General features: G+C 43.3%; 1 protein-coding gene across 6 annotated transcripts in view; it reads right to left on the reverse strand.

Moving 5' to 3' along the window:
- PDE8A (phosphodiesterase 8A) overlaps positions 1-24,788 on the reverse strand; it is a 149,028-nt gene that overhangs the window by 15,581 nt on the left and 108,659 nt on the right. For all 6 annotated transcript variants that reach the window (XM_036844489.1, XM_036844492.1, XM_036844495.1 and 3 more), the window contains 9 exons: positions 22,727-22,804; positions 18,253-18,323; positions 17,811-17,975; positions 16,386-16,434; positions 16,007-16,142; positions 14,223-14,421; positions 10,841-11,058; positions 9,201-9,333; positions 6,405-6,572 (listed from right to left, as the gene is read on the reverse strand). In XM_036844489.1, the coding sequence (XP_036700384.1) occupies positions 6,405-6,572; positions 9,201-9,333; positions 10,841-11,058; positions 14,223-14,421; positions 16,007-16,142; positions 16,386-16,434; positions 17,811-17,975; positions 18,253-18,323; positions 22,727-22,804 (1,217 nt within the window). The remainder of the gene's footprint in view (positions 1-6,404; positions 6,573-9,200; positions 9,334-10,840; positions 11,059-14,222; positions 14,422-16,006; positions 16,143-16,385; positions 16,435-17,810; positions 17,976-18,252; positions 18,324-22,726; positions 22,805-24,788) is intronic.

The raw sequence follows: 24,788 nt of genomic DNA on the forward strand, positions 1-24,788 counted from the left end.
AATAAAAGTGGCAAGAGTGCACATCGTTGTCTTGTTCCTGATCTGAGAGGAAATGCTTTCAGCTTTTCACCATTCAGTATGGTGTTAGCTGTGGGTTTGTCATACATGGCCTTTATTATGTTGCAGTAGGTTCCCTCTTTGCCCACTTTCTGGAGACTTATTTATCATAAATGGGTGTTGAATTTTCTCAGAAGCTTTTACTGCCATCTGTTGAAATGATCACATGGTTTTTATTCCTCAACTTGTTAATGTGGTGTATCACACTGATTGATTTGCAGATACTGAAGAATCCTTGCATCCCCAGGATAAAACCCACTTGATCATAGTGTATCATCCTTTTAATGTATTGTTGGATTCGGTTTGCTAGTATTTTGTTGAGGATTTTTGCATGTATGTTCATCAGTGATATTGGTCTGTAATTTCCTTTTTTTGTGGTATCTTTGTCTGGTTTCGGTATCAGGGTAATGGTGGCCTCACAGAATGAGTTTGGGAGTGTTCCTTCCTCTGCAATGTTTTGGAATAGTTTCAGAAGGATAGGTGTTAACTCTCATCTAAATGTTTGATAGAATTCGCCTGTGAAGCCATCTGGTCCTGGACTTTTGTTTGTTGGGAGTTTTTTAATCACAGTTTCAATTTCAGTACTTGTGATTGCTCTGTTCATATTTTCTATTTCTTCCTGGTTCAGTCTTGGAAGGTTGTACCTTTCTAAGAATTTGTCCATTTCTTTTAGGTTGTCCGGTTTATTGGCATATGATTGCCTGTAGTAGTCTCTTATGATCCTTTGTATTTCTGTGTCGTCAGTTGTAACTTCTCCTTTTTCATTTCTAATTTTATCAATTTGAGCCCTCTCCCTTTTTTTCTTGATGAGTTTTATCAAGAAAAAGGTTTATCAATTTTGTTTATCTTTTCACAGAACCAGCTTTTAGTGTCATTTATTTTTTTCTGTTTTCTTCGTTTCTATTTCATTTATTTCTGCTCTGATCTTTGTGATTTCTTTCCCTCTACTAACTTTGGGTTTTGTTTGTTCTTCTTTCTCTAGTTGCTTTAGGTGTAAGGTCAGGTTGTTTACTTGAGATTTTTTTCTTGTTTCCTGAGGTAAGATTGTATAGCTATAAAATTCCCTCTTAGAACTTCTTTAGCTATGTCCCATAGGTTTTGGATTGTCATGCTTTCGTTTTCATTTGTCTCTAGGTATTTTTTGATTTCCTCTTTGATCTCATCAGTGATCCATTGGTTGTTTAGTAACATATTGTTTGGCCTCCACGTGTTTGTGTTTTTTAGTTTTTATTTCTTGTAGTTGATTTCTAATCTTATAGCCTTGTGGTTGGAAAAGATGCTTGATATGATTTCAGTTTTCTTAAATTTACTGAGGCTTGCTCTATAGCCCAGCATGTGATCTATCCTGGAGAATTTCCATGTGCACTTGAGAAGAATGGGTATTCTGCTGCTTTTGGATGGAATGCTCTATAAATATCGATTAAGTCCATCTGCTCTAATATGTCATTTAAGGCCTGTGTTTCCTTACTGATTTTCTGTCTGGATAATCTGTCCAGTGATGTAAGTGGGGTGTTAAAGTCCCTCACTATTATTGTGTTACTGTCGATTTCTCCTTTTATGGCTGTTAGCAATTTGCCTTATATATTGAAGTGCTCCTATGTTGGGTGCATATATATATTTACAAGTATTATATCTTCTTCTTGGATTGATCCCTTGAGCATTTTGTAGTGTCCTTCTTTGTCTCTTATAACAGTCTTTAAAGCCTATTTTGTCTGATATGAGTATTGCTACTCCAGCTTTCTTTTGATTTCCATTTGCATAGAATACCTTTTTCCATCTCCTCACTTTCAGTCTGTATGTGTCCCTAGATCTGAAGTGGGTCTCTTGTAGATAGCATATACAGGGGTCTTGTTTCTGTAACCATTCAGCCAGTCTATGTCTTTTGGTTGGAGCATTTAATCCATTTACATTTAAGGTAATTATTGATATGTATGTTAACTGTTTTAGATTTGTTTTCGTAGGTCTTTTTTCTTCCCTACCTCTTTTGTTCTCTTGTGATTTGATGGCCATCTTTAGTATTGTGTTTGGATTGCTTTTTCTTTTTTGTTTATCTATTGTAGTTTTTTGGTTTGCGGTTACCATGATGTTTTGACATAGCCGTCTATATATATACAAGATTGTTTTAAGTTGCTGGTCTCTTGATTTCAAATGGATTTCCAATATCCTGTGTTTGTACTCTCCTCAAAGCCTCTTTGCTGGTTTTGATATCATATTTGTGTGTGGATGATTCCCTACCTTTACTGTATGTTTGCCTTTATTGGTGAGCTCTCCCATTTGTAATTTTCTTGTTTCTAGTTGTGACTTTTTCTTTTCCACATAGAGAAGTTCCTTTAGCATTTGTTGTAAAGCTGGTTTGGTGGTACTGAATTCTCTTAGCTTTTGCTTGTCTGTAAAGCTTTTGATTTCTCCATCAAATCCGAATGAGAGCATTGCTGGGTAGAGTATTCTTGGTTGTAGGTTTTTCCCTTTCATCACTTTAAATATATCTTGCCCCTCTCTTCTGGCCTGCAGAATTTCTGCTGAAAAATTGGGGATTCCCTTGTATGCTATTTGTTGCTTTTCTCTTTCTTTAATTTTTGTCAATTTTATTAATATGTGTCTCAGTGTGTTCCTCCTTGGGTTTATCCTGTATGGGACTCTGTGCGCTTCCTGGACTTGAGTGAGTGTTTCCTTTCCTGTGTTACGGAAGTTTTCGGTTATTATCTCTCCAAATATTTTCTCAGGCCCTTTCTCTCTCTTCTCCTTCTGGGACCCCTATAATGTGAATTTTGGTGCATTTAAGGTTGTCCCAGAGGTCTCTGAGATTGTCTTCATTTCTTTTCATTGTTTCTTCTCTTTTCTGTTCCGCAGCAGTGATTTCCACCAACCTGTTTTCCAGCTCCCTTATTTGTTCTACTACCTCATTTATTCTGCTGTTGATTCCTTCTACTGTATTTTTCATTTCAGTTATTGTATTGTTCATCTCTGTTTGTTCTTTATATCTTCTAGCTCTTTGTTAAACATTTCTTGTATCTTCTCAGTCTGTGCCTCCATTCTTTTTCCATGATCTTGGATCATCTTTACTATTGTTATTCTGAATTCTTTTTCAGGCAGATTGCCTATCTCCACTTCACTTAGTTGTTCTTCCAGGGTTTTATCTTGTTCCGTTGTCTGGAACATATTTCTCTGCCATCTCATTTTGTCTAACTTTCTGTGTTTGTGGGCTCCGTTCCTTGGGCTGCAGGGCTGTAGTTCTTCTTGCTTCTGGTGTCTGCCCCCTGGTGGGTGAGGTTGGTCTAGGGGCTTGTGCAGGTTTCTTCATGGGAGCGACTGGTGTCTGCCCACTTGTGGGTGGAGCTGGATCTTGTCCCTCTGATGGGCAGGGCCATGTCAAGGGGTGTGTCTAGAGGTGGATGTGAGCTCAGGACCACTTTAGGCAGCCTGTCTGTTGATGGCTGGGGCTGTGTTCCCACCCTGTTGGTAGTTTGGCCTGAGGCATCCCAGCACTGGATCCTGCAGGCTGTTGGGTGGGGCCAGATCTCAGTGCCAAAATGGCGACCTCCAGGAGCGCTCACACCAAGGAATATCTCGTAGGGGCCTCTGCTGCCAGTGTCCTTGCCCTGGCAGTAGGCCACAGCTGACCCCCATCTCCTCAGGAGACCCTCCAAGACCCACAGGTAGGTCTGGCCCAAGCTCATATGGAGTCACTGCTTTGCCCTGGGTTCCAGTGGATGTGAAACCTTGTGTGTGCCCTCTGAGAGTGGAGTCTGTTTCCCCCAGTCCTGTGGAGCTCCTGCACTCAAGCCCCACTGGCCTTCAAAGTCAAATGTTCTAGGGGCTCCTCCTCCTGATGCCAGACCCCTAGGCTGGGGAGCCTGATGTGGGGTTTAGAACTCTCACTCCTGTTGGAGAGCCTCTACGATATATATTTTCCAGTTTGTGGGTCGCCCACCTGGTGGGTATGGGATTTGATTATATTGTGAAAGTGCCCCTCCTACCATCTCATTGTGGCTTTTTCTTTGTCTTTGGATGTAGAATATCTTTTTTGGTAGGTTCCAGTCTTTCTTTGTTGATGGTTGTTAAGCAGTCAGTTGTGATTTTTGTGTTTTCATAAGAGAAGATGCACTCAAGTCCTTCTACTCCACCATCTTGTCTCCTATAATTTTTTTCTACTGTCTGTTTTCTATTTCCTCATTTTTTGCTCTTATATTTATTATTTCTTTCTTACTTACTTTGGGTTTACTTTGTCTTCTTTTTCTAGTTTCTTAAAGAGAAATCTAAGTCATTAACTTTAGGGCTTTTTCTCTACTTATAAATGTCCCTCTAATCACTTTTAGTTGCATCCCACAATTTTAATATACTTTCATTAACATTTGATTCTATATATTTTCTAATTTCCTTTATCTGACCTATGGGTTATTTAGGAATGTGTTGTCAATTTCCAAATATTCAGTGTTTACCTAGATACCTTACTGTTACTGATTTCTGATTTAATTCCACTGTGGCTGGAGAACATATTCTGTATGATTTCAATTATTTTATCTTCTACAATGCAATGTTATAATTTATGCTTAAAATAGTTCTATGTATTTAGAGAAATTAAAAGGAGGAAAAAATCTTTTATAGTTACCCAGCTGTTTACCATTTTTTAAAGTGTTTTGTCTTTTTATTTTTATTTAGTTATAATTGACATACAACACTATGTTAGTTTCAGGTGTATGACATAATGATTCAATATTTGCATATATTGCAAAATGATCACCACAATAAACCTAGTTAACATCTGTCACCATATATAGTTACAGAATTTTTTTCTGGTAATAACTTTTAACATCTACTCTCTTAGCAACCTTCAAATATGCAGTACTGTATTAACTACAGTTGCCATGTTGTACATTATAACCCCATGACTTATTTACTTTATAACTAGGAGTTGGTACCTTTTGACTCCCTTCACCAATTTTGCACCCCAACTCACTCATCTGGCAACCACCAATCTGTTCTCTGTAAGATTCCACATATAAGTAAGATCATATGGTATTTGTCTTTTTCGCTTAGCATAAACCCCTTAAGGTCCATCCATGTTGTCAAAAATGGCAAGAGTTCATTCTTTTTTAACAGCTAAATAATATTGCATGCATGTGTGTGTGTATATACACACACACACACACACACACACACCCAACACACATACACCCACATCTTCTTACCCACTGACCCATCAGTAGATGTTTAGGTTGTTTCCAACTTGGCTATTGTAAATAATGCTGCAATGAACATGGGGGTGTGTACAGCTTTTGGGGTCAGTGTTTTTGTTTTCTTTGGATAAATACCCAGAAGTAGAATTGCTAGATTATAGGGTAGTTCTATTTTTAATTTTTTGAGGAACCTCCATACCAGCTGCACCAATTTACATTCCCATCAACAATGCACAAGGGCTCTCTTTTCTCCATATCCTTGACAACACTTGTTATTTCTTATCTTTTTGATAATAATAGCCATTCTAACAGATATGAGGTGATATTTCATTGTGGTTTTGCTAGTTACCATTTTTGGTGCTTTTCATTCCTTCCTAAAGAAAGATCCAAGTTTATATCCAGTATCATTTCCTTTCAGCCTTAAGAACTTCCTTTAGCATTTCTTATATTGCAGGTTTACTGGTGATGAATTCTGTTATCTTTTCCTTGTCTGACAATGTGTTTCTTTTGCCTTCATTCTTGAAGGATATTTTCGCTGGATACAGAATTCTAGGGTGACAGTTTTCTCCTAACAGCATTTTAAAGATGTTGTTCCACAGTGTCTTCTGGCCTTCATAGTTTCTGACATGAATTTATAAAAGATGAGAATCACTGTTCTCTTTATAAGTAATCTATCATTTTTCTCTGGGTGGTTTCAAAATTTTTTCTGTATCTTTGGCTTGTAGCTGCTTAACTATGACGTGCCTGGGCATGGGTTAGGATTTGCTGGGTTTCTTAAATCTGTATGTATGTATCTTTCACTAAATTTGGAAAAATTTTAGCCACTATATTTTCTAATTTTTTTTCTGCCTCATAAGAAATTTTTCCTACCCAGAGAAACTATGATGGGCAGACAACAGTGTTATTAACATCTTTAAAGTACTATTAGGAGAAAATGTCAAATATCCAGTGAAAATATCTGGCAAGAATGAACGCAAAATAAAATACATTTTCAGACAAGGGAACACTAATAGAATTATAACCAGTAAGCCTGTAATACAGGCTATGTTCTTCAAGGACAGACTTTCATTTAGAACTCTACTTCCTAGTTTTAAGTCCATTACTTCTTATGGTCCTTATGGTGTTTCTCTCTCTTGTACTTAAGGAATTAAGAAGCTGCATCTTTCTTACCTGAGAAAAATATTCTTCTGAGATACGTGCGGCCCACTCAATGCACTGCTCCAGGGGTCGGCAGGGATTGGACACATCAGCACACTTAATCAGCATTCGTTTGATCAAACAGCGGTTGTCTGGAGTTCTGGGCATAGTGATTATGGCTTCTTGATTTTTATCAGTTTCCTAAAACATAAGTGGAATTCAAAGCAATCAAAATGGGTCCCCAGGTACCAAGCTGTTTTACTCCTGTGGTCCCACTGTAACCACAATAAGGCACTGCCCAGGATCTACAAGTTAGGATCTCACAAAACAGTGCTGAGGATACTCTGTGGATTGAGCTTGGCCCCTTACTCTACAGACGGGAAAACCAAGGCCTAGTAAGATTCCAGCAGGACACAGAAGTAGAGGGTAGCGCTGGAGGTTGGCATATCTGCCTTTCCTCTTCTTTTTGGCTCTTCCTCTCACTCTGTTTCTCACAGTTACCTTTTCTTTCTGTTCTATCATGCTCCCTTGGTAAGCACTCAAAGACTGGCTTTATCTTTTATTATATTCACTAAAAAACAGAGTGAACTGAAAAATAAAAGATTTCTCCGCCCTCATAACAAAGCATCTTGTAGTCTACCAGGGGCTCTGCTTCTCACACGCCAATCTCCAATCACCTAGCTTTGTGAGAGGTATGATCTTGGGAACTAGCTGTCCGTGTACCAAGACTGTGTCAGATATAGTGATACTTCCTAAACACTGCCCTAACATTTTATGGTGTACAGAGGACTTAGTCATTCTCTTTTGGTCTGCGCTCACAAAAAAGTCCTGTGGTAGGCATGAAAATCAGTATTATTTACTATTACATCTTACAGATGAGAACACTGGGACTCTGAGAGGTGAAGAAACTTATCCAAAGCTACCCAGCTGAGCCAGGATAAGAACCTAAGTTCTACCTTTAGTCCTGGATTCTGTCTATTCACAGTACCACATGCTATCTGATTCACAAGGAGCCCCTCTGGATATGGAATCTCAATCCATGGTGTGAGGGACTCTCTGCTTACTGGCCCCCTGAAGCAAATTCAGATTGGAAGAGGGAGTACTGGGGCAAAGAACATGGTAAAAGACATGAGCAAGCATCTCCTCATTCTGATTCTGTGCCCATCAGGCAACTTTCCAAAGGAGTCAGTCATGTGATTTCTGTGAGCAGTCACAGTAGTCTAAGAAGGCCTGATGATCCTGTCTCAGTGGGGACAGATCTACCATCAAGATGGGTAGGAGGCATCCTCAGCCTAGGCTGCCTAGTCTCCTGGAGAGTGCCAGAGTGGACAGTGGGAGTGTCCTCAGTAGTTCTCCTTGTTTCCCACTGCCAACCAGGTTTGTGCTGACCCTTCTCTCTTCAGGTGTGTGACTACAGTACTGCCAGCTGGAAACTATTTTCTTTCATGATACTTTGTCCCTGCTCTGACCCACTGGTTACTCATATCCAGTCTCTCAGAAGTAACTCCAAGTACCGACAACAGAGATGAGAAACGTGACTGTCAAGTGGAATGGAAGACTCAGCTAAGTCTGGCAACTTCCCAGAATAGATGGAGGAAACCAAGTCTACGAGGTATGTAGAAAGACTTCTTTCTGTGGGAATGGGGTCAGCCAGGAACAGTAGCCCAGGCAATAACCGGCCCTCTCCAGGATGGCAGGGCATGAGTCAATAAAAGAGGCTGGTGTGGGTGCCTCTGCTCTGCAAGTCCTTGGAAAGGGAGTGAAGTCAAAGGCAGACTGACAAACTGGAGAACAGGGAAGGGTGAAGGGAGCAGAGTTCTCAACAGGTTTCAAATCAGGTGAAACAGGAACAAGTGTGAAGGGTAATAGGCTAGAAAGCCAGGGATAGTCAAAAGCCATGGCCTAACAAATGAGTTGCAGAAGTAGAGTTAGAATTCAAGGAGCTGTCATCCTAGCCTGAGGATAAGTCATCCCTGTGTGTGGTGACAGGCGCTGGGGAGGAGGAATGTGGAAAAGGCTGTGAGCTGGTGCCGAGATGTTCAGTGCACATGGTGTAGGTGGTAGGGCAGGCACGTGGGCCTCAAAGGAGGAGGGTTCATGAGAAGAGCATGTTCTCTAGGTGCTGCTCTCACCATGAATCTAGTATAACAGATACCATTTATTAAGTGCCTACCTTGTGCCATGCCCATCAGTCCTATGCCTCGAGATCTATTATGCCCATTCTACAGACAAGGAAATGGTGAAGGAGAACTAGGATGAGAACTCAGATTGGTCCTCTTCCTCAGCTGTGGTCTCCTGCCTGGGGAAAGGTTTAATGTTCTCCTTGCCAGCAAGTTGTTCTGGACTCCATGCCTCAAATCCAAAAATGAGGAGCAACGATAATGTCACCCTTGTGGTCCAAATACAGAATCCTTCCCAACCCCACCCTCCCCTGACACAGACCAACAGAGGACAGCTGCTGCTACCACAGAATATGCACAGCAGGGCGTGGCTGGTGAGAGACCTCATGGGCTCCAACTGACCCCAAAATGCTCAAGAAGAGGGGAAGGGGGCAATTGTTGAGAAAGGGCGCAGGAATGGGCCACCCATCTAAAGGTAGTTTATCTAAAACCTGACCCTCCCTTCAGAGTTTTCATATCTATTTTTGTATATCCTATTTTATTTTCCTGCCAAGTTTTTGTACTTTAACTTTTTAACCAATGGAAATTAAATTCAGTGAGCCCAATGGGGGTAATGTTAACACTCGTGATATCCTAGGCCCATGCTTCCCCACAACACATAGGAATAAGGGCCCCAAACACAGGCTCCCTTTGCAATCAGCTCGCTTACCCCATCTTCCTCTAATGCTGCCAAGGGCTTGTTGATGCTGTTGACAAATTTGTTGACGTGCTCAAAGTGCTTTGTCATTTCTGTGGCTAAGACCATGTCGATAATACTCTGGCGCAGCGTCCGGTAGTCATTCCTGTTTCAGACAACAAATGAGAGAGGCTGCTGCCGATTACGGACCCAGACCAGACAGATGCTCCTGAAAACAAGCTATTATCTAGGACACATGTCCACTGTGGCTAAGATTCTAATGCACTGGAAGTCAGTGGCAGGGCATACTTTAAAAGAATGTGGAAGTTAAAGGTTTTACTGCCTAGATTGCTGTTAGCAAGGGGAACCTAAACAGAAGTTAAAATCAGAAGCTTATGGGTAAGACTATAGACACAATGCTCATGGTGTTGTCGTTCTGAAGTAAAAAGCACATAGTTCTTAAGATAAAAAATGATGGAATGCAGGAGGGGTGACCAAAGCCAGCTCTCTGAATGAAGACGGAGGTCTGGGTTATGAAGAATGTACCCTACACAGAGGAACCTTGAGACCCAATAATTTTAGTGCCCAGAAACGTAGAGGGCAGACCTTCTGAAAGCTGAGAGAATCACAGGGCATACTTGATACCTCTTCCTCCAGCCCTTGTTTTTATTTAATTACTTTAAAATTTTTATTTTTTGACGATGGAAATGATATAATTAAAAATTCAAAAGGTACAAAGAGTATAAACTGCAATCTCCATTCAGCCCCAGCTACCCTGTTCTCTTCCCTGGAGACAACCAAAGTTATCAGGGTCTTGTGAATTTTTCCAGAGATAACTGATGTATATACAGGCAACTATGAATAAAACCAACTTTAAGTCCACATATGAAATTCTAAAACATGGCAAAAGGGAGTTTTTTAAAAAATCCCCTAAAAGTTTAAAAGTCTTCCTTAAAAATCCAAATTGGTAAGTGTTCCTCATGACAGATCACTTCTTCCACCTAACAGTTATCAGGCCCCACACTAGACACTGAGGGCACAGTAAGGAAGAGAAGACATAGGACACTGTGATCTTACAGCGCTTAAGAGTCAAACCAGAATCAGGCAAACGAAGGAACTTGGGACTGAATAATTAATGTGAGGGGTCAGGGAAGGCTTCCGCAAAGAAGTGACGTGTGAACAGAGACAATGACGAGACGTCTGCTGGGCAGAGTGGAGTCCTCCAGGCAGAGATGTAAGGTGACAGCTTCTCTGGGTCTCTCGAGGTGTCAGCCTTATACTTTGTCGTCTTGGAATGTCAAGACACAAAGGAACTGAACCTTGAAAACATCGTGCTAAGTGAAAGAAACCAGACACAAAAGACACATATTGGGGATGCTTCCATTTATATGAAATGTGCAGAACTGGCAAATCTATGGAGAGGGAAAGTAGACCTAGAGCTGTGGGAGTTGAGGGGGGAATGGGGAGAGACTGCTAATGAGCTCAAGGTTCTTTTGCGGGGTGATGGAAATGTTCTAAATTTCGATTGTAGTGATGGTCACACAACTCTGAATATACGAAAAACCACTGTACACTTTAAACGGGTGAACTGTGGAGTACATGAATTATATCTTAATAAAATTGTTTTTAAAAAAAAGAGAGAGGAAACATACTTCCCAACTCGTTGTTCTTACCTCTCCATGTTTTTAAAGATGTTGCATTTATCATCACCAGTGGTCAGCTGGAAGGCCAAGGCCGCGTGGTGTCTCTCGAGCACAGCAGTGTCGTTATACAGAATGGCCAGCTCGCTCCCAGCATTGCACAGGAAGGAGTTGGTTCTCCCGGGGTGGTCCAGGTCATGGACAGTGGCTGCAATGAGGGTAGTGACCTCATCAAGTGGATCTAAAGTTTGCTGAAAACAAGAGATCATTTAAAAATTGGGGCATGGCATTGAAAGCAAGGTAGCCTTCTGGGTAGTTTTATTTCTGCCCTGTTACTTTAAGGTAAGGATATTTCGGATTTCTGAGAAAAGCATAATGTTGAGCAAACCCAGTTTTCCTATCTCCACTCAGAAACAGTTTCATCTTTGCATGTTTATTAGGAAACATTATCTGATTCTCAGTCTCACACAAGTTAAGGACTTACAAGACACAGGGTGTCCTCAACAGATAGGAGTCACCTCCTCAGAAAGTCTGTCTCTAGACCCATCACAAAAAAATGCCCTTAGTCTGAGATATTGACTTAGACCAACATAAACTAGTATTACTGAATAAAAGAGAGAAATAATTTTTTAAGTTATGCATCACTTACATTAACTGGGGATTAGCACCCCCCTTCTGGTGCTATCTTTGTCAGGTTGATTTCAGGGTTTTGTGAGTTTGTAAAATCATCTGGACGTTTTCCATCTTTTTCAAGACTTTGAAATGGTTTATGTAACATGGAAAAACTCCTTAAAGGGCTAAAGAACTCACCTGTCCATCTGAGTCAGGAGCCAGGTTTTGAAGAAATTAGTTGGCAGTTTAAAAACAACTCCCATGGTACTGACCTCTCTTTTGGTTTTCTACTTCCAGCATTAATTTGATTTAAAACTTTAAGTACAGAAGTGTATGGTACTTTCTTCTATTAATCTCCATTTCAAATGTGTGTATTTCTGTGTTTACTGTGTTTTTGATTAGTTTGGCTAGAACTTAATTCTCTTGGTTGTTTCAAAGAATCATTCTGGATTATCACTTTGCTCTTCCCATTTTACAGGTTTTGATACATAGGTTTCTCATTTTGTTGTTTTCTAAACTGTTATTTTTGGCTTTATTTCCTTATTTATCTCTAAATTGTTTGAAATATTTTCTCATGTGTAGTGACTGACATTTTTTATTTAACTTTTAGTTATTAAATTCTAGTTTTTGTTGTGGTTAGAAAATACAGACTATGAAATTTTGAAGTTTATCAAGACAGTAATTGTGTCCTAGTATAAGATCATTTTTGGAAATATTCTACAAACACTTGAAAAGAAGGTGTATATCTAATAAATCAGTCTTGTAAAATTTATCTAAATTGAAATTCAACAGTTTTATCTTTAAATGGGTGAATTTTATGATGTGAATTGTATCAGTAAATGCTATTAAAAATCAATAAGTTAGCTTTCTGAATATATATTTGTATGTTATCTATAGAGGAGTTCAAAATCAATAAATTACAGCAAAAGTTAGGTATTCTTTATATGCTGAACCATACTGACACAGACATCTCTCCTCTGCCATTTGTCTTCATGCTTTATAAAAACAGCCCTCTCTCTGGACTCTTATTCTGCCTACAGTCTTAGTCATGACCTTTATTAAAACAACAACAACAACAACAAAACCCAAAAAACCAAACTAGAGGGAAAGAGAAAGCGCAAATGAGAGACCCAGCTCTGAGAAGACAGCATTTCAGGGTGAGGAGTGACTCAACATGTCCACGTGCTGGAATCACCCCCGCACGCTGCTCTCCTCCCTACAGCTAACTAGTGCCAGGTACAGATGAGGAAGTGGGACCGGGATGCACTGGCCCTCACTCTGCTGACTGCCAGGGCTGGTCCTGGCCACCACGTGGCCTTCCTCAGATGCCAGGACATCAGGCAGTGACGCCTCGTGGTCTCATTCCTCACGAGGCCCTGTTTTCTTAGGTACAAAACCAGCAGTTTGATTCATCTGCTCTCAAGTACACAATACTTCTGAAAGTGAAATGGCCACGCACTAGAGCTCCCTGGACCCTCTGTGCCATTTTATGATGGATGCTGAAGGAAATAACACAAATACTTTGGCAAATCAGTGCAGGTCTAGTTGCTGCTTCGAAAATTTCCCCAATGAAATAATTTACAACGTGAAAAGGCTTTTCAACCAAGCACGTAAGGAAGCTTGGTTTGGGAGTGGGCAGTGAGTAACATTCCTTGAATGGAACCTTTCTCCTGTGACGCTCTCCTTACTGTGACCTACTCCCATCCCCCGATGGCCTCAAAGCTGGACCTAAAGCTGCTAGATGGCCCCCAGGCAGACCCTGGGCCAGTTCTGAATGGCCACCAGTAGGCGCCAGTGGCCTTCCTCCCCTGCGCTGACGTGATGGAGCAGGACGGGCACTGGGCTACTAAAGGAGCCTGCTGTCCAAATGGAGTGGACAGTACAATCAGGAGGGTGCCCAGGAGGCTGTGGGGATACAGAGGAGGGTGCCCCAGTCAGAGTTGGGGGCGGAGGGTAGTCCAGGGAGGGCTTCCTAGAGGAATGAAGGCTGGTATGGATTCCTGAAGGGCAGGGGGAGATGTGAGGGAAGCCGGCGCCAGCAAAGGGAACAGCACGTCAAGGGCAGGAGCATTGGAAACTAAAGTGGTTCAGCACAGCCCAAACATGGCCTGTGTGTCGCGAGCGGTGCACACCATCTGTGGGGTTTAAAGCTTAAATCCTGTGGGAGATGGGAGGCTGCTCCTGGGAGCCATATGGTCAGAGCGAGTTCCCTAGGAGGCCGGGTAGCCAGGAGTTCTTGTTTGGCACTATCTAGACGACAAATGACGGGGCCCTCACCGGGACAGCGGCAGGGGCGTTGTGAGGAGAAGATGATTCTGAGAACACTTAGGGGCTGTAGTCAGCAAGGTCAGATGACCTACCAGGTGCTGGGGGCTGGACGAGAGAACTGAAGATGACCCCAGGCTTCTGACGTGGGTATCTGCTTGGATGATGGGACTCTGGGCCAGGCAGGTGACCCTGGGTGGGAGCAGTGCTGGGCAAAGATGATGAACTTGGTCTCAAACCCCGCTGACTCTGAGGGAGGCGGGGGCCCTAAAGGGGCCATATCCAACTTTGCCTGCGGGGTCAGGGTAAGACCCCTCAGAAAAACAGCCTTATTCTTCCACGGAATAGCTGGGGTCATGTCATGAATTCATTATCAACTCCCCAGAGCCACAGCGTGGCCTCCTGCCTGACTTCTCCTGTGGCCACCCCCTTCCCGGGCCAGGCTGCACCCGTGCAGGGCCCTCCTGAGCAGTCACACTGCACAGCAGCCCGCCCCACTGCTCCTGCCTGTTAAGCGCGGAGCACAAACACAGCTCACCTTTATCCTCTCTTTGCAGAGAAAATAGGCAGTGGCGTGAAGCACATCGGCAGAATGTGTAGAATTGTGGTAGGGGTTAGAAGCATGATAATTGGCTTCGATAATTTGCATCCACGATCTCAGCGTTGTCTCAGAGCATTTTAAGACTTCACAGACTCCAAAGCGAGCAAATATTTTGAGACCAAGATAAATCAAAGGCCTATAGAGAAAAACATCCACAGTGTTAAAACAAAGCAAAGAAACAGGCAAAGTGTTGGATCTATTCAGATCCAACAAGCAAACCCGAGCCAGACTTCAGAGAGTGTGCAGGCCAGCAAACTGGAGCTTGTGCAGGTGGCACATGGGTAGCACGCGGGTGGCGCTCTGTTGCCCTCTCTCCTGGTAGCCAATGCCAACCTTGGGTGGAGCCCAGCTCCAATTCTGGGAGCATTCACCTGGTGCTCCCCACTAGCTGGGGCGAGGTTTGTTTACCCTGCCCTTCCTGATGCAGACGCCAGCTGACACCAGTGGAGTCTTCAAATCAACATGCTGCCAGGCTAAACCTGTTCCACCTTAAACTCTATCCTCTCCTTTGGACTTGCTGGACCTATGTCATTGGCCAGATGTCCTGTGTGGGAGAAAACAGCAGTTCCTGATGACAGCCTATGAGCCAGATGCTGTCACATGTCATGTGATGGTCTCGACAATCTGGAGGTGGGTGTTACAGTATGAGGAGGTCTCCCCAGAGAAGGTGACGAACTGGCCACCAAATCAGGCCCTTCCTCGAGAAGTCACCTTCATCCAGCATCTGGCCTTTGCTTGGGAGATCAAGAAACTTGGCTCTGCTGAGGCAGTATCCAGAGGTGGTCGGGCTCACAGGACTTGAACAGACCTGCCTTGTCCCAGTTCACACAAATACAACGTACCAGTATGTAAACCAGGTACCCAAAGCTCTGTTTGCAATGGGAATATTCTTTTCCACAGTTCTTGGCTGTGTGGGGTACCTGGACGCAGAATGTTTTAGAAGGTTGACTCACTGTGAGCGTGAGCCAAGGGTAGGGGCTGGCTTGGGGACCATCACCCAGACTGGGATGAGACCTGACGAGTTATCCCATGGCCAGCAGAGCACACCTCTCCTGCAATGGCCTTCTGTCTGCCAGGGTCCGGACCTCACCCTCCTGAAGGTTAACGCTGGCTGGCATCAGGCCTGGACACCCTTTCCTGTGTGCCAAGCCAACCACACGCCTTTGGTTGACCGTTCTCCTCCAGCAAGGCACAAAATTGAAGGTAAAATCCCAATCCCACCCTACTCTCAGTGACCACATTCAGATCAGGATGACTGGAGTTTGGGGTGTCCCCATGCCTGTCACCAACACAGCAACCAAGATCTGGGGACAGCTCTTATCAATGTGTATGTCTGTGTATTTCTAATTTTTAGTTCTAGGCTCTGAGTGGGGCTCTTTGCTGCTATCTCAACATATCACCACCTGCAGGAGAAATTAATAACCATATTTTACAGAAAAAGGAACCTCTGCTATTTGGAGAGGTTACCTCACTTGCTCCATTCAGTGCTTGCTCTCTCTGCAGCAGTCACAAGCAGGCAGCCTCCCCTCGGCTTCGCACTGATCCCCTCGTTGAGGCCTAGGCCCTGGTGATCCAGCGCACCTGCCGCCCTGCTGCGCTTTCCTGAGCCTCCTCCCTGACCAGGGACTGGCTCTGTGCAGAAACCATACTCCTTGGGTGGGTTTCTCCACACCGGCCCTTGGAATCAAGCTCTCTGTCTGCCGAGCTCCACATGGACTCACCTTTTATGAGTGGCAGCCTCCAGTTCAAAAATATCAAAGTCCCAGGATTCCTCATTTTCCAGGGCCTGAGTTATCTGTGATGGGATGTCGTGAAGGGAGGTGGGGGTGATTACACTGCTGGAAACCTGTTGAAGGTCTGCAAAGTGATGTGATTTGGAGAACAAAATTAATAGGCTTTACAGCATTAACTGTTCCTTAGGGAGAACAGTTCTGCTTCAGGGGACGGTTGCTTTGTTTCTCATTTTTGATGATATACCAAAAAACTTCTTACTGATAAAAAGAATTATCTTAAAACTTTTATCTGAAAAATTTATTTTCATCACTTAAGCGTGGCTATAATAGTAATAGTGGTCCAAAAAATTAAAAAGGAGAAACTTACTTTTTGTTGAAAGAACATACTCATTCCTGGCTGGTCTTCGAAAAACATCCTGATAAAAATCAAGGAAACAAGAGAAAGGGAAGTCACAACTATTCTTTACTCCTTGAAAACCCCAGGACAGCGGGTCCCAGAGGACACTGTGGGCAGCCCTCTCCATCAATGCATGCCGAGGCTCCCCTGTGATCACCTCTGCGGCCAGCCCCGAGCTCGGTCACTCACCCAGGAGCACACAGCCTGACGCTGGAAGGACCTGCTCAAGCCGGGGGTAGGGGCATCATCAGGGCGGCGAGCTCAGGAGACGCCCCAGAGCCCAGTGTCCTGCTGGCGCTCAGGACCAGATGACGCCCCTCTGCCCTCAACCCTTTCCCCCCATTTCCTGCCACCCTCCTCACGCTCGTGGACACCAGCCTTCCTCAGGAAAACTAGATTCTTCCCTGCTCTCTAAGCACCCTTGCTCCACCCCAAGCCCCTGAGCGGCCCCTCTCCTCAGCCCCGGGCACTATCCCACCCTGCCCCTCATCCTTTCTCCCCACCCCCTCACCTACAGGCTGGAGGAGCCTCTGTTTCAAACAGACAAGACCACAACTAGACATCATCATCGCTGGGAACCCTCTACCCATCTGATTATTGCTTAAAACCTTATTTTTATGAAATCAAGTGACTTTAGAAAGCAGGAATTAGGAGGGGGCGTGAATTTTTACTTCTGAATTTTGTCACCAAGACAAAAAAGGTGACAGATGGCAATGGAATGATCTGTTTTCCACAAAGTTGTTCTTCCCCTGTAAGGCCTCTATACTAGATGGGGTGGAGGAGGCATCTAGACCCCTCAAGAGCCCATGGTATAAAGCCTCCTTCTAATGAAATGGTTCCAAGGCCTTCTTTCCCATGAAGTCACCGAATCTGTATAGGATGCTCTAGAGGGAAACCACGCCCCATTCACTGGTGCCTCTTTTTTGTTTGTTTTTTTTGGGTTGGGTGGGGGGCACGCTGTGTGGCTTGTGGGAATCTTATTTCCTGGACCAGGGATCGAACCTGTGCCCTCTGCAATGGAAGCACGGAGTGCTAACCTCTGGACCACCAGGGAAGTCCCCCTGGTGCCTCTTTAGACATATATAGTCATTCTGTTTTGTAATATGGTATGGAATATTTCATAAATTTTTCTTTTCTGCCCCAGTTTTCAAAATCTTAAAACTAGCTAGCTGTCTAGGATGTGCTCCTCCCTTCTCTGCTTCAAGCTGAGGTCCCCCTGGGCAGTAGGCAGCAGGTGGGTGATGGCTCGGCCAGAGGGCAGCAATGGAGGGTTTAGGCCTTGACTGAGCCACACACACAAAGAGCGCTGTGTAGGCCAGCACATAAACAAATAACCTCTGAGAAAACAAATGAGAACAGCAGGATCTAGCCAGAAGCCTGGTCAAATATACTTACAGACATTAAGCCCCCAACAAGGTCAATGGCATGAGGATCATCATCCTTAGCATCAAATTGTGGTGAATATAATTCAGTGGTTCTTAGAATTTCCAGCACACGATCTAAGGCTTCTGTCACAGGCATGGGACTGCTTTCCTGGGCAGCACTGATGATATTGATTGCCTATAATACGGAAAGAAAAAGACCTGAGTTTCATAATCTTAAAGACAATGGGAAAGCAATCCAGAGAGTCAGGCTGGCAGTAGGGCTCAACGCTAACTTAAGGCTAGTTAAAATGCTCATGTCACACATCCTCTCTCTTCAGACGAGGCAGCTCCATACAACTAGGAGAGCATCATTATTGTTGTGGATCCCTTGGTGATTCTTCTTGCTGAAAACAATCAACCAGGAGAACAAGGGACTTCCATGCTCAATGGAGACCGACCACGAACTGTTTCACCTTGGTGATGGGCGCCTCGATCTTCATGGAATGTATCCGGGCCATGGAGGAGCGTCGTCTCTGGCTGGAAACTGTGGAGAGATCACGTGATACAGAAATCAGGGTGTGCACAGCCTTGGGTATCTGTCTCCCTTCCTGCCCCAGGCCCCACCCAGCGTGCTCAGCTGCACAATGAAAGGGTAGGACCAGAACTACCTGGTCGCTGAGCTTCCTTCCCATCCTAACAAGCCTGGGATTCTGGCATCACCAACTCTGCTTCCTTCAGTTCTAGGCACTAGGATGCACGTGCGCCCACAGACTGAGGTCACAGGCCAGAGAGAAAACAGAGGAAACAATCTAGCAAGTCAAGGCCAAAGAGTTAGCCTCTTTTTGTGTTTCTAACAATAAGGCTTTATAATTATTCAGCTTGCTGCTCTCCAGGAGTGAAAATTTTCTGAAAGACAATGCCACAGAGGCTCCTTGTTTCATATATGGCGGGAGCAATAAATACAACTCAATTAACTGAAATACATGAATTTCTGGTTCAATTTTTCAAGGCATCCTTTGGTGCTTTCCACTGTTATGCTTAATCTAGGTGGATTAGGTAAATATCTTAAGTGAGGCGGGCAGCAAATCTTAGACTCTAAAGTTTGTTAATTTTTTGTTGCTCCTGTCAAGATCCAGTTCCTTTGGGGTGGGGAGAAGCCTGGGCAGTGAACTGGCAGGAAAAAATATTCACATAGTGTTCTGTGTCTCTCCCTGAAAGCCCCACTGTCAGGCCAAATGCTGTTTACCAAAGGTCTTAAAGGACCACAGACTGTTCCACAGCCTGATGCGTCAGCCTTATTTTACCAAACTGGGGCCCAAGGAGAAACAACCAAGATTAACCAACTCAGGGGCTCTCAAATGCTCTAAATTTCAGAGACCAACAAAACTCCTTAAATCTAATTTTGGTGATCAGCACATGGTTGCCATCTTTCCATTTTACCCAACAAGGTCATTAAACCAAAAATAAAAACCACTATTCTATCACTATGTCATAAAAAGACTTGTTCTCATTTAAAAATATAATGGAAGTGACATATACTTATAAAGACCAAACAATAGTGTGAATGCAATAAAGTAAGAAAAAGAAATAAAAGGTATAAAGATTGTCATGACTGTGTATGCAGTAAGTCTGAAAGAATCTACAAACGCTATTCTTACAATCAATAAGCAAGTTTATCAAGGTTACTGGGTACAAGGTTAATACACAAAAAGTCAATTATATTTCTATATACTAGCAACAAACAATTGGAAACTGAAATAAAAAACATCATTATAACGGCATCATAAAAATCAATATTTAGGAATAAATCTAATGGAAAGATATGTAAGATTTATACACTAAAAATGCAAAACATTGCTGAGAAAAAATAAAAGACAAACTAAATAAAGACAAAGTGCATGTTCATGGTTTGAAAGACTCAGTGTTACCGAGATTTCAATTTTCCCCAAATTGATCTATAGATTTAAGACACTCCCAAATAAACTCCCAAGAAGCTGTGTGTAAACTAACAAGCTGATTCTAAATGTTATATGGAAATGCAAAGGACCTAGAATAGCCAAGATAATCTTGAAGAACTTTACACTACCAGATATCAATACTTACCATATGACTGTAGTAATCGATCGTGCTATCGGTGCAAGCAAGGACTAATAGAACAATGAAACAGAGTCCAGAAACAGGCCATATATTTATAGTCAACTGGTTTACCATAATGATACTACTGCGAAAGATGGTTTTTCAATATGGTGATGGGCCAGCTGGGTTTCCCAGTAGGGGGGGATATTAATCTTTGATCTCTACCTTCACTAGATGTAAAAATTAATTTGAAATGGATCACAGACCCAAAGTGAAAGATAAAACAATACAGCTTCTAGAAGAAAACATGGGGGAATATTCTTCATGACCTTGGGATAGAGAAAGATTTCTTAAACAGGACACAAAAAAGCACTAGCTATAATAGAAAACACTGATAAAATGAACTTTAAGATTCATTAAGAACCTGGGTTCATTAAAAGACCATTAAGAGAGTGAAAAAGCAATCCACAGACTAAGAACAGTATATTTGGAATACTTATATCCATATCTAGAATATAAAAAGAATTCCTACAAACCAACAAGAAAAAGATAAACAACCCAATGATAAAAATGGGCAAAATATTTGAACATCACGTCACAAAAGAGGATATCCAATGGCCAGTAAGCATATGAATGGGGTGCTCAACCTCATTAGTCATCAGAAAAATTAAAGTTAAAACCACATCCAGTAGAATAGCTAGAGTTTAGAACACTGGTATAACCAAGTGTGGGAGGATGCAGAGCAACTGGAACTCTCATAGATTAGTGATGGTACATGGTACAACCCACACTGGAGAATTGTTTGCAGCTGCACAAAGGCCCAACAATTCCACTCCTAGGTAGGAGATGAACACACATGTCCACACACAAAAAATACTTGCATAAAAATATTCACAGCGGCCTTACTCTGAACAGCCCCAAAGTGGAAAGATGAACACAAAGGGCCATTAATAAGAGAATGGATAAGCAAATTGTGGCACAGTCATACAATGGAGTACTACCAAGCTATAAAAAAGAAGCACCTAGCAACAAGGATGAATCTCAAGAACACTAAAATGAGTGAAAGATGCCAGACACACAGAGAGTGCATACTATACGACTCCATTTCTATGAAGCACAAGAAGAGGCCAAATTAACTTACGGTGCAAGAAATCAGTGGATGCCTCTGTGTGGTGAAACATGTGTGCAAGTGCAGGCCTGCACGTGTGTATTTTCTGTATCTATTTTGGGCTGGGTGGTTACAGTATATACAGTTCAATGTACAGAACTGTCAAAACCTATTGAACTCAACACTTAATATGAATTGTATTATATGTAAATTATAAGTCAATTAAAAAGAACAGTGGTTAAAATCCACAAACATTAAAAGAAAAATGTTTAACTCTCAAAAATACAGAAATGGACAAAGTAATCCGAAGGATGAACAGAAGTCAGAGTGTGGCGGTAAAGACAGTTCGGGGCACGAGTGACTTCGCCTCTGCTCTGCTGTGCCCGAGGGCCGTGACCATGAGGGCCACAGTGAGGATGGTGACGGCTGCTGCCATGACCCTGGCCAGGCACCACGCTCACTCATTTCATCCTTACGTGGTCCTCTGTGGACAGCATAATGATCCCCATATGATGAGGAGGAAATGGAAGCACAAAGGTCTACCCCCAAGGTTGCACAGAAAGTAGATGAAGCTGGGACCTGAATCAAAGAAATGCTGAGGCCAAAGTCCACACTCTTCCCTGTAACACCACTTTGCTCCCTGCCCTTGCAGCAGGGGTGGGATCCGTTTCGTCTTTCCAGTGCAAGGGACACACGGCGTATCTTCCGGTCCTCACGACAAACCCATGAGAGAAGTGAGGCACTGGATCTCCACTGTAACATCTGCAAAGTTTTCGCTGTTTATCTAGTGACAATCAGCTCCCTCTGCTTCCCAATTCATCTCTGAGTCAAAGAAAGTACATAGCTAGCAGTAATATTTGCCTCCGCACTATCTATAGATAATTTTCATTGCATTTTTAAAACTCCTAGATCATTCAGGCCACATACCTACATAACCATTAAAAAATTATATTCCATTTAGAACTTAAATAATATTTACTTATGAAAAGTCTTTCACATCTGCAAATGCAGCTTACTTCCCCACCAAAAGGTAAGCTTCCATGGCAAATTGCAACCCACAATGGAATATATCGTTGAGAACTTCCAAATGCATTACTCATACAATTACAACAGATAAACTGACGTCTGCTGTTACAGTTTAAAAAATCAACTAGAGGACTTCCCTGGTGGCGCAGTGGTTAAGAATCTGCCTGCCAATGCAGGGGACATGGGTTCAATCCCTGGTCTGGGAAGATCCCACATGCCGCGGAGCAACTAAGCCCATGCACCACAACTACTGAGCCTGCGCTCTACAGCCCACGTGCCACAACTACTGAAGGCCCGGTGTGCCTAGAGCCCGTGCTCCACAACAAGAGAAGCCACTGTGCAATGAGAAGCCCGCGCACCGCAACGAAGAGTAGCCCCCGCTCGCTGCAACCAGAGAAAAGCCCATGCAGAGCAACGAAGACCCAACTCAGCCAAAAATAAATAAATAAATAAATTTTTCTTAAAAAAAGAAAATCGGCTAGAGAACAGATAGTAAAATGTATCTTTTTTTTTTTTCTTTATTCCCTGACTCCATCAAGAGGGTCAGAATGGAACCCACTGGCAAAGGAGTTGGGGGTGAGGGAGAAATGGACACAGACTGCTAGAAAGTCCCCTTCCCTCTCCTGAGCTGGAGGCGGGCAGTGACCCAGAGATAAGACTGGGGAGGGAGTATCACACGTCTCCATGGGTTCAACACTCACAGGACCATGCTTTCTCCTCTTGTCTTTGTCACCTACCTTTGCTTGTTCGAGAGGCAGCAGTTCTGACATCTAGTGAGCTTTTTCTCCTGTCGTTATGTTTGCCTGACTGATTATCTGTGGAAACAATTAAATTATAAATTACCTCTGCAAAGGGATTTTAACAACATATTAGGAAACTCACCAATATAAAAGTTTTAAGAAACAAAATTTAAGCGTTAGAATACCATTTAGGATGCCACAAAAATCAACAGAGTGCACAGAGATGAAGACTATGAACCATTACGTTTTAAGGGAGGCTGACTTTCTCAAAATGTCCCATCTGGTACAGTCATAAAGGAGTGCTTTTCAGTTTCCAGATTATGTAATCACAGAGTCCCATGATGCAAAAACTAGCAGAAATGAACTCAAGAGAATTTCACCTATTATATTTCTATGTAATTGAATAAAGTGGTGGGAAAATTTTGATCTCCATCCACCCTTGCCCCAAAGGAAAAAAAAAAAATCTTTTTTGTATATTTTTCTACAATACAAGCTCTAAAATGTCCCCGGGAAGAAGGTGCCTCTCTTTGGGAGGGTAGTACAGGAGCACTAGTCTGGGGTGTACTTCTCTGCCCCCTCTTCCCGTGGATGGCACCACTGCATTTCGAGGCCCAAACAGGGCTTGTCTTTGACTCCTCTCTCCCTCACCCCACGCCAATCAATGACAAGGCAAAGTTGACCTTCCTTCTCGTGCCCTCCTCTGTGCATCTGCCGGGTGTCACATGTGGTGGCAAGCCTCTCCAACCTGTCCCCATTTCACAGACGAGGAAACTGGGAGCCGCTGTGCAGACGAGCGAGCACACAGCTGGCGCTTGAGCTCAGCTCTCCGCACCTGCAGCTTCTTCTGTCTTCTCTGCCTTCTCCCGGCTTCCTCATCTGGATTCCTGCTCACAAACAGGATCCAAAGGCAGGCCCTTGGTACTCCTCCCCACAATCCAGAACCTTCTCCACTTGCTATCTGCTACCTTCTCTTCCATGTGGGCACTGGCAGTGACCTTGTCAAGGTCACTGATGACCTCCCCGTTGCTATATCTGAAGGACACGATTCAGTTCTTACCTGACTTGTGGTACTAGACACAACTGATCATGCTTCCTGGAGACTCCTGGTTTGCATAAGTCCAACGCTGGCTTTCCTTGCATCTCTTAATGTTCCTTCCTAGTTTCCATCATGATTCATTCTCTCTTCCTCAGCACCCCTGGTGTTCCCAAAGGTTCAGTCCTCTTAGCCCTTACTCTCAGACAATGCAATCTCCTCAAGAGACCTCATTCTTTTCTACAGCTTTTCCTAATTCCTGTGTTGCTGTCTTAATCCCAGGCCTTTCTCCTGAGCTCCAGACTTACATCTTAACTGGCCACTCGTCACCTCCATCTGGACACCCTCAGGAACTTCAAACGAGCTCACTATCCAAATGAACTCAGTATTTTCTCCTAAATCCCAGGTTGCTGAACAGCATCTACCTTTTTGCTTAAGTTGGAGACAAGTCATCCGTGACTCCTCCTCGTTCCTTGCCCTCAAGTGGTCAGATAAATCTATGGATTCGACCTCCTAAATACCTCTTTAATCTACCCTTGTTCTGTCCCTGTCCTGGCTCAGACACCTGTCATCCTCCTCTGGATTATAATGACAGCCTCCCTCATTGGTCCTACCAGCCCCAACCTTGCCCCCTTCGACCTATTCTCCACAGGCAGCCAAGTGATCCTTCTGAAACAAAAATGTGATCAGATCACTCTCCCAATTAAAACATTTTAATGGTTCATCACTGTTTTTAGGATCAGACTTAAATTCCCCAGTGTGGCACCCAGAGTCTTGTGGTATCTGGACTTCCTCTCTCCAGCCATCACGAACTATTTATGATGTGCTAGATCACCCCCCAAACCTCTCTGCCTTGGTGCAAACTGCTTACCCCCACCTAGGAACGCACCCCTCCGACGCCTCCTTCACCTGGTTAACTCTTGATCCTCTTTGAAGATGAAGGTAAGATGCGGTTCAGGTATCATCACCTCTGGGAAATCCTCCCCTAATGCCTCACCCCCAACATTGCTGGTAACCGCCTGCTTT

This window comes from Balaenoptera musculus, chromosome 2 (assembly GCF_009873245.2).
Source record: "Balaenoptera musculus isolate JJ_BM4_2016_0621 chromosome 2, mBalMus1.pri.v3, whole genome shotgun sequence".
Lineage (NCBI taxonomy): Eukaryota > Metazoa > Chordata > Mammalia > Artiodactyla > Balaenopteridae > Balaenoptera > Balaenoptera musculus.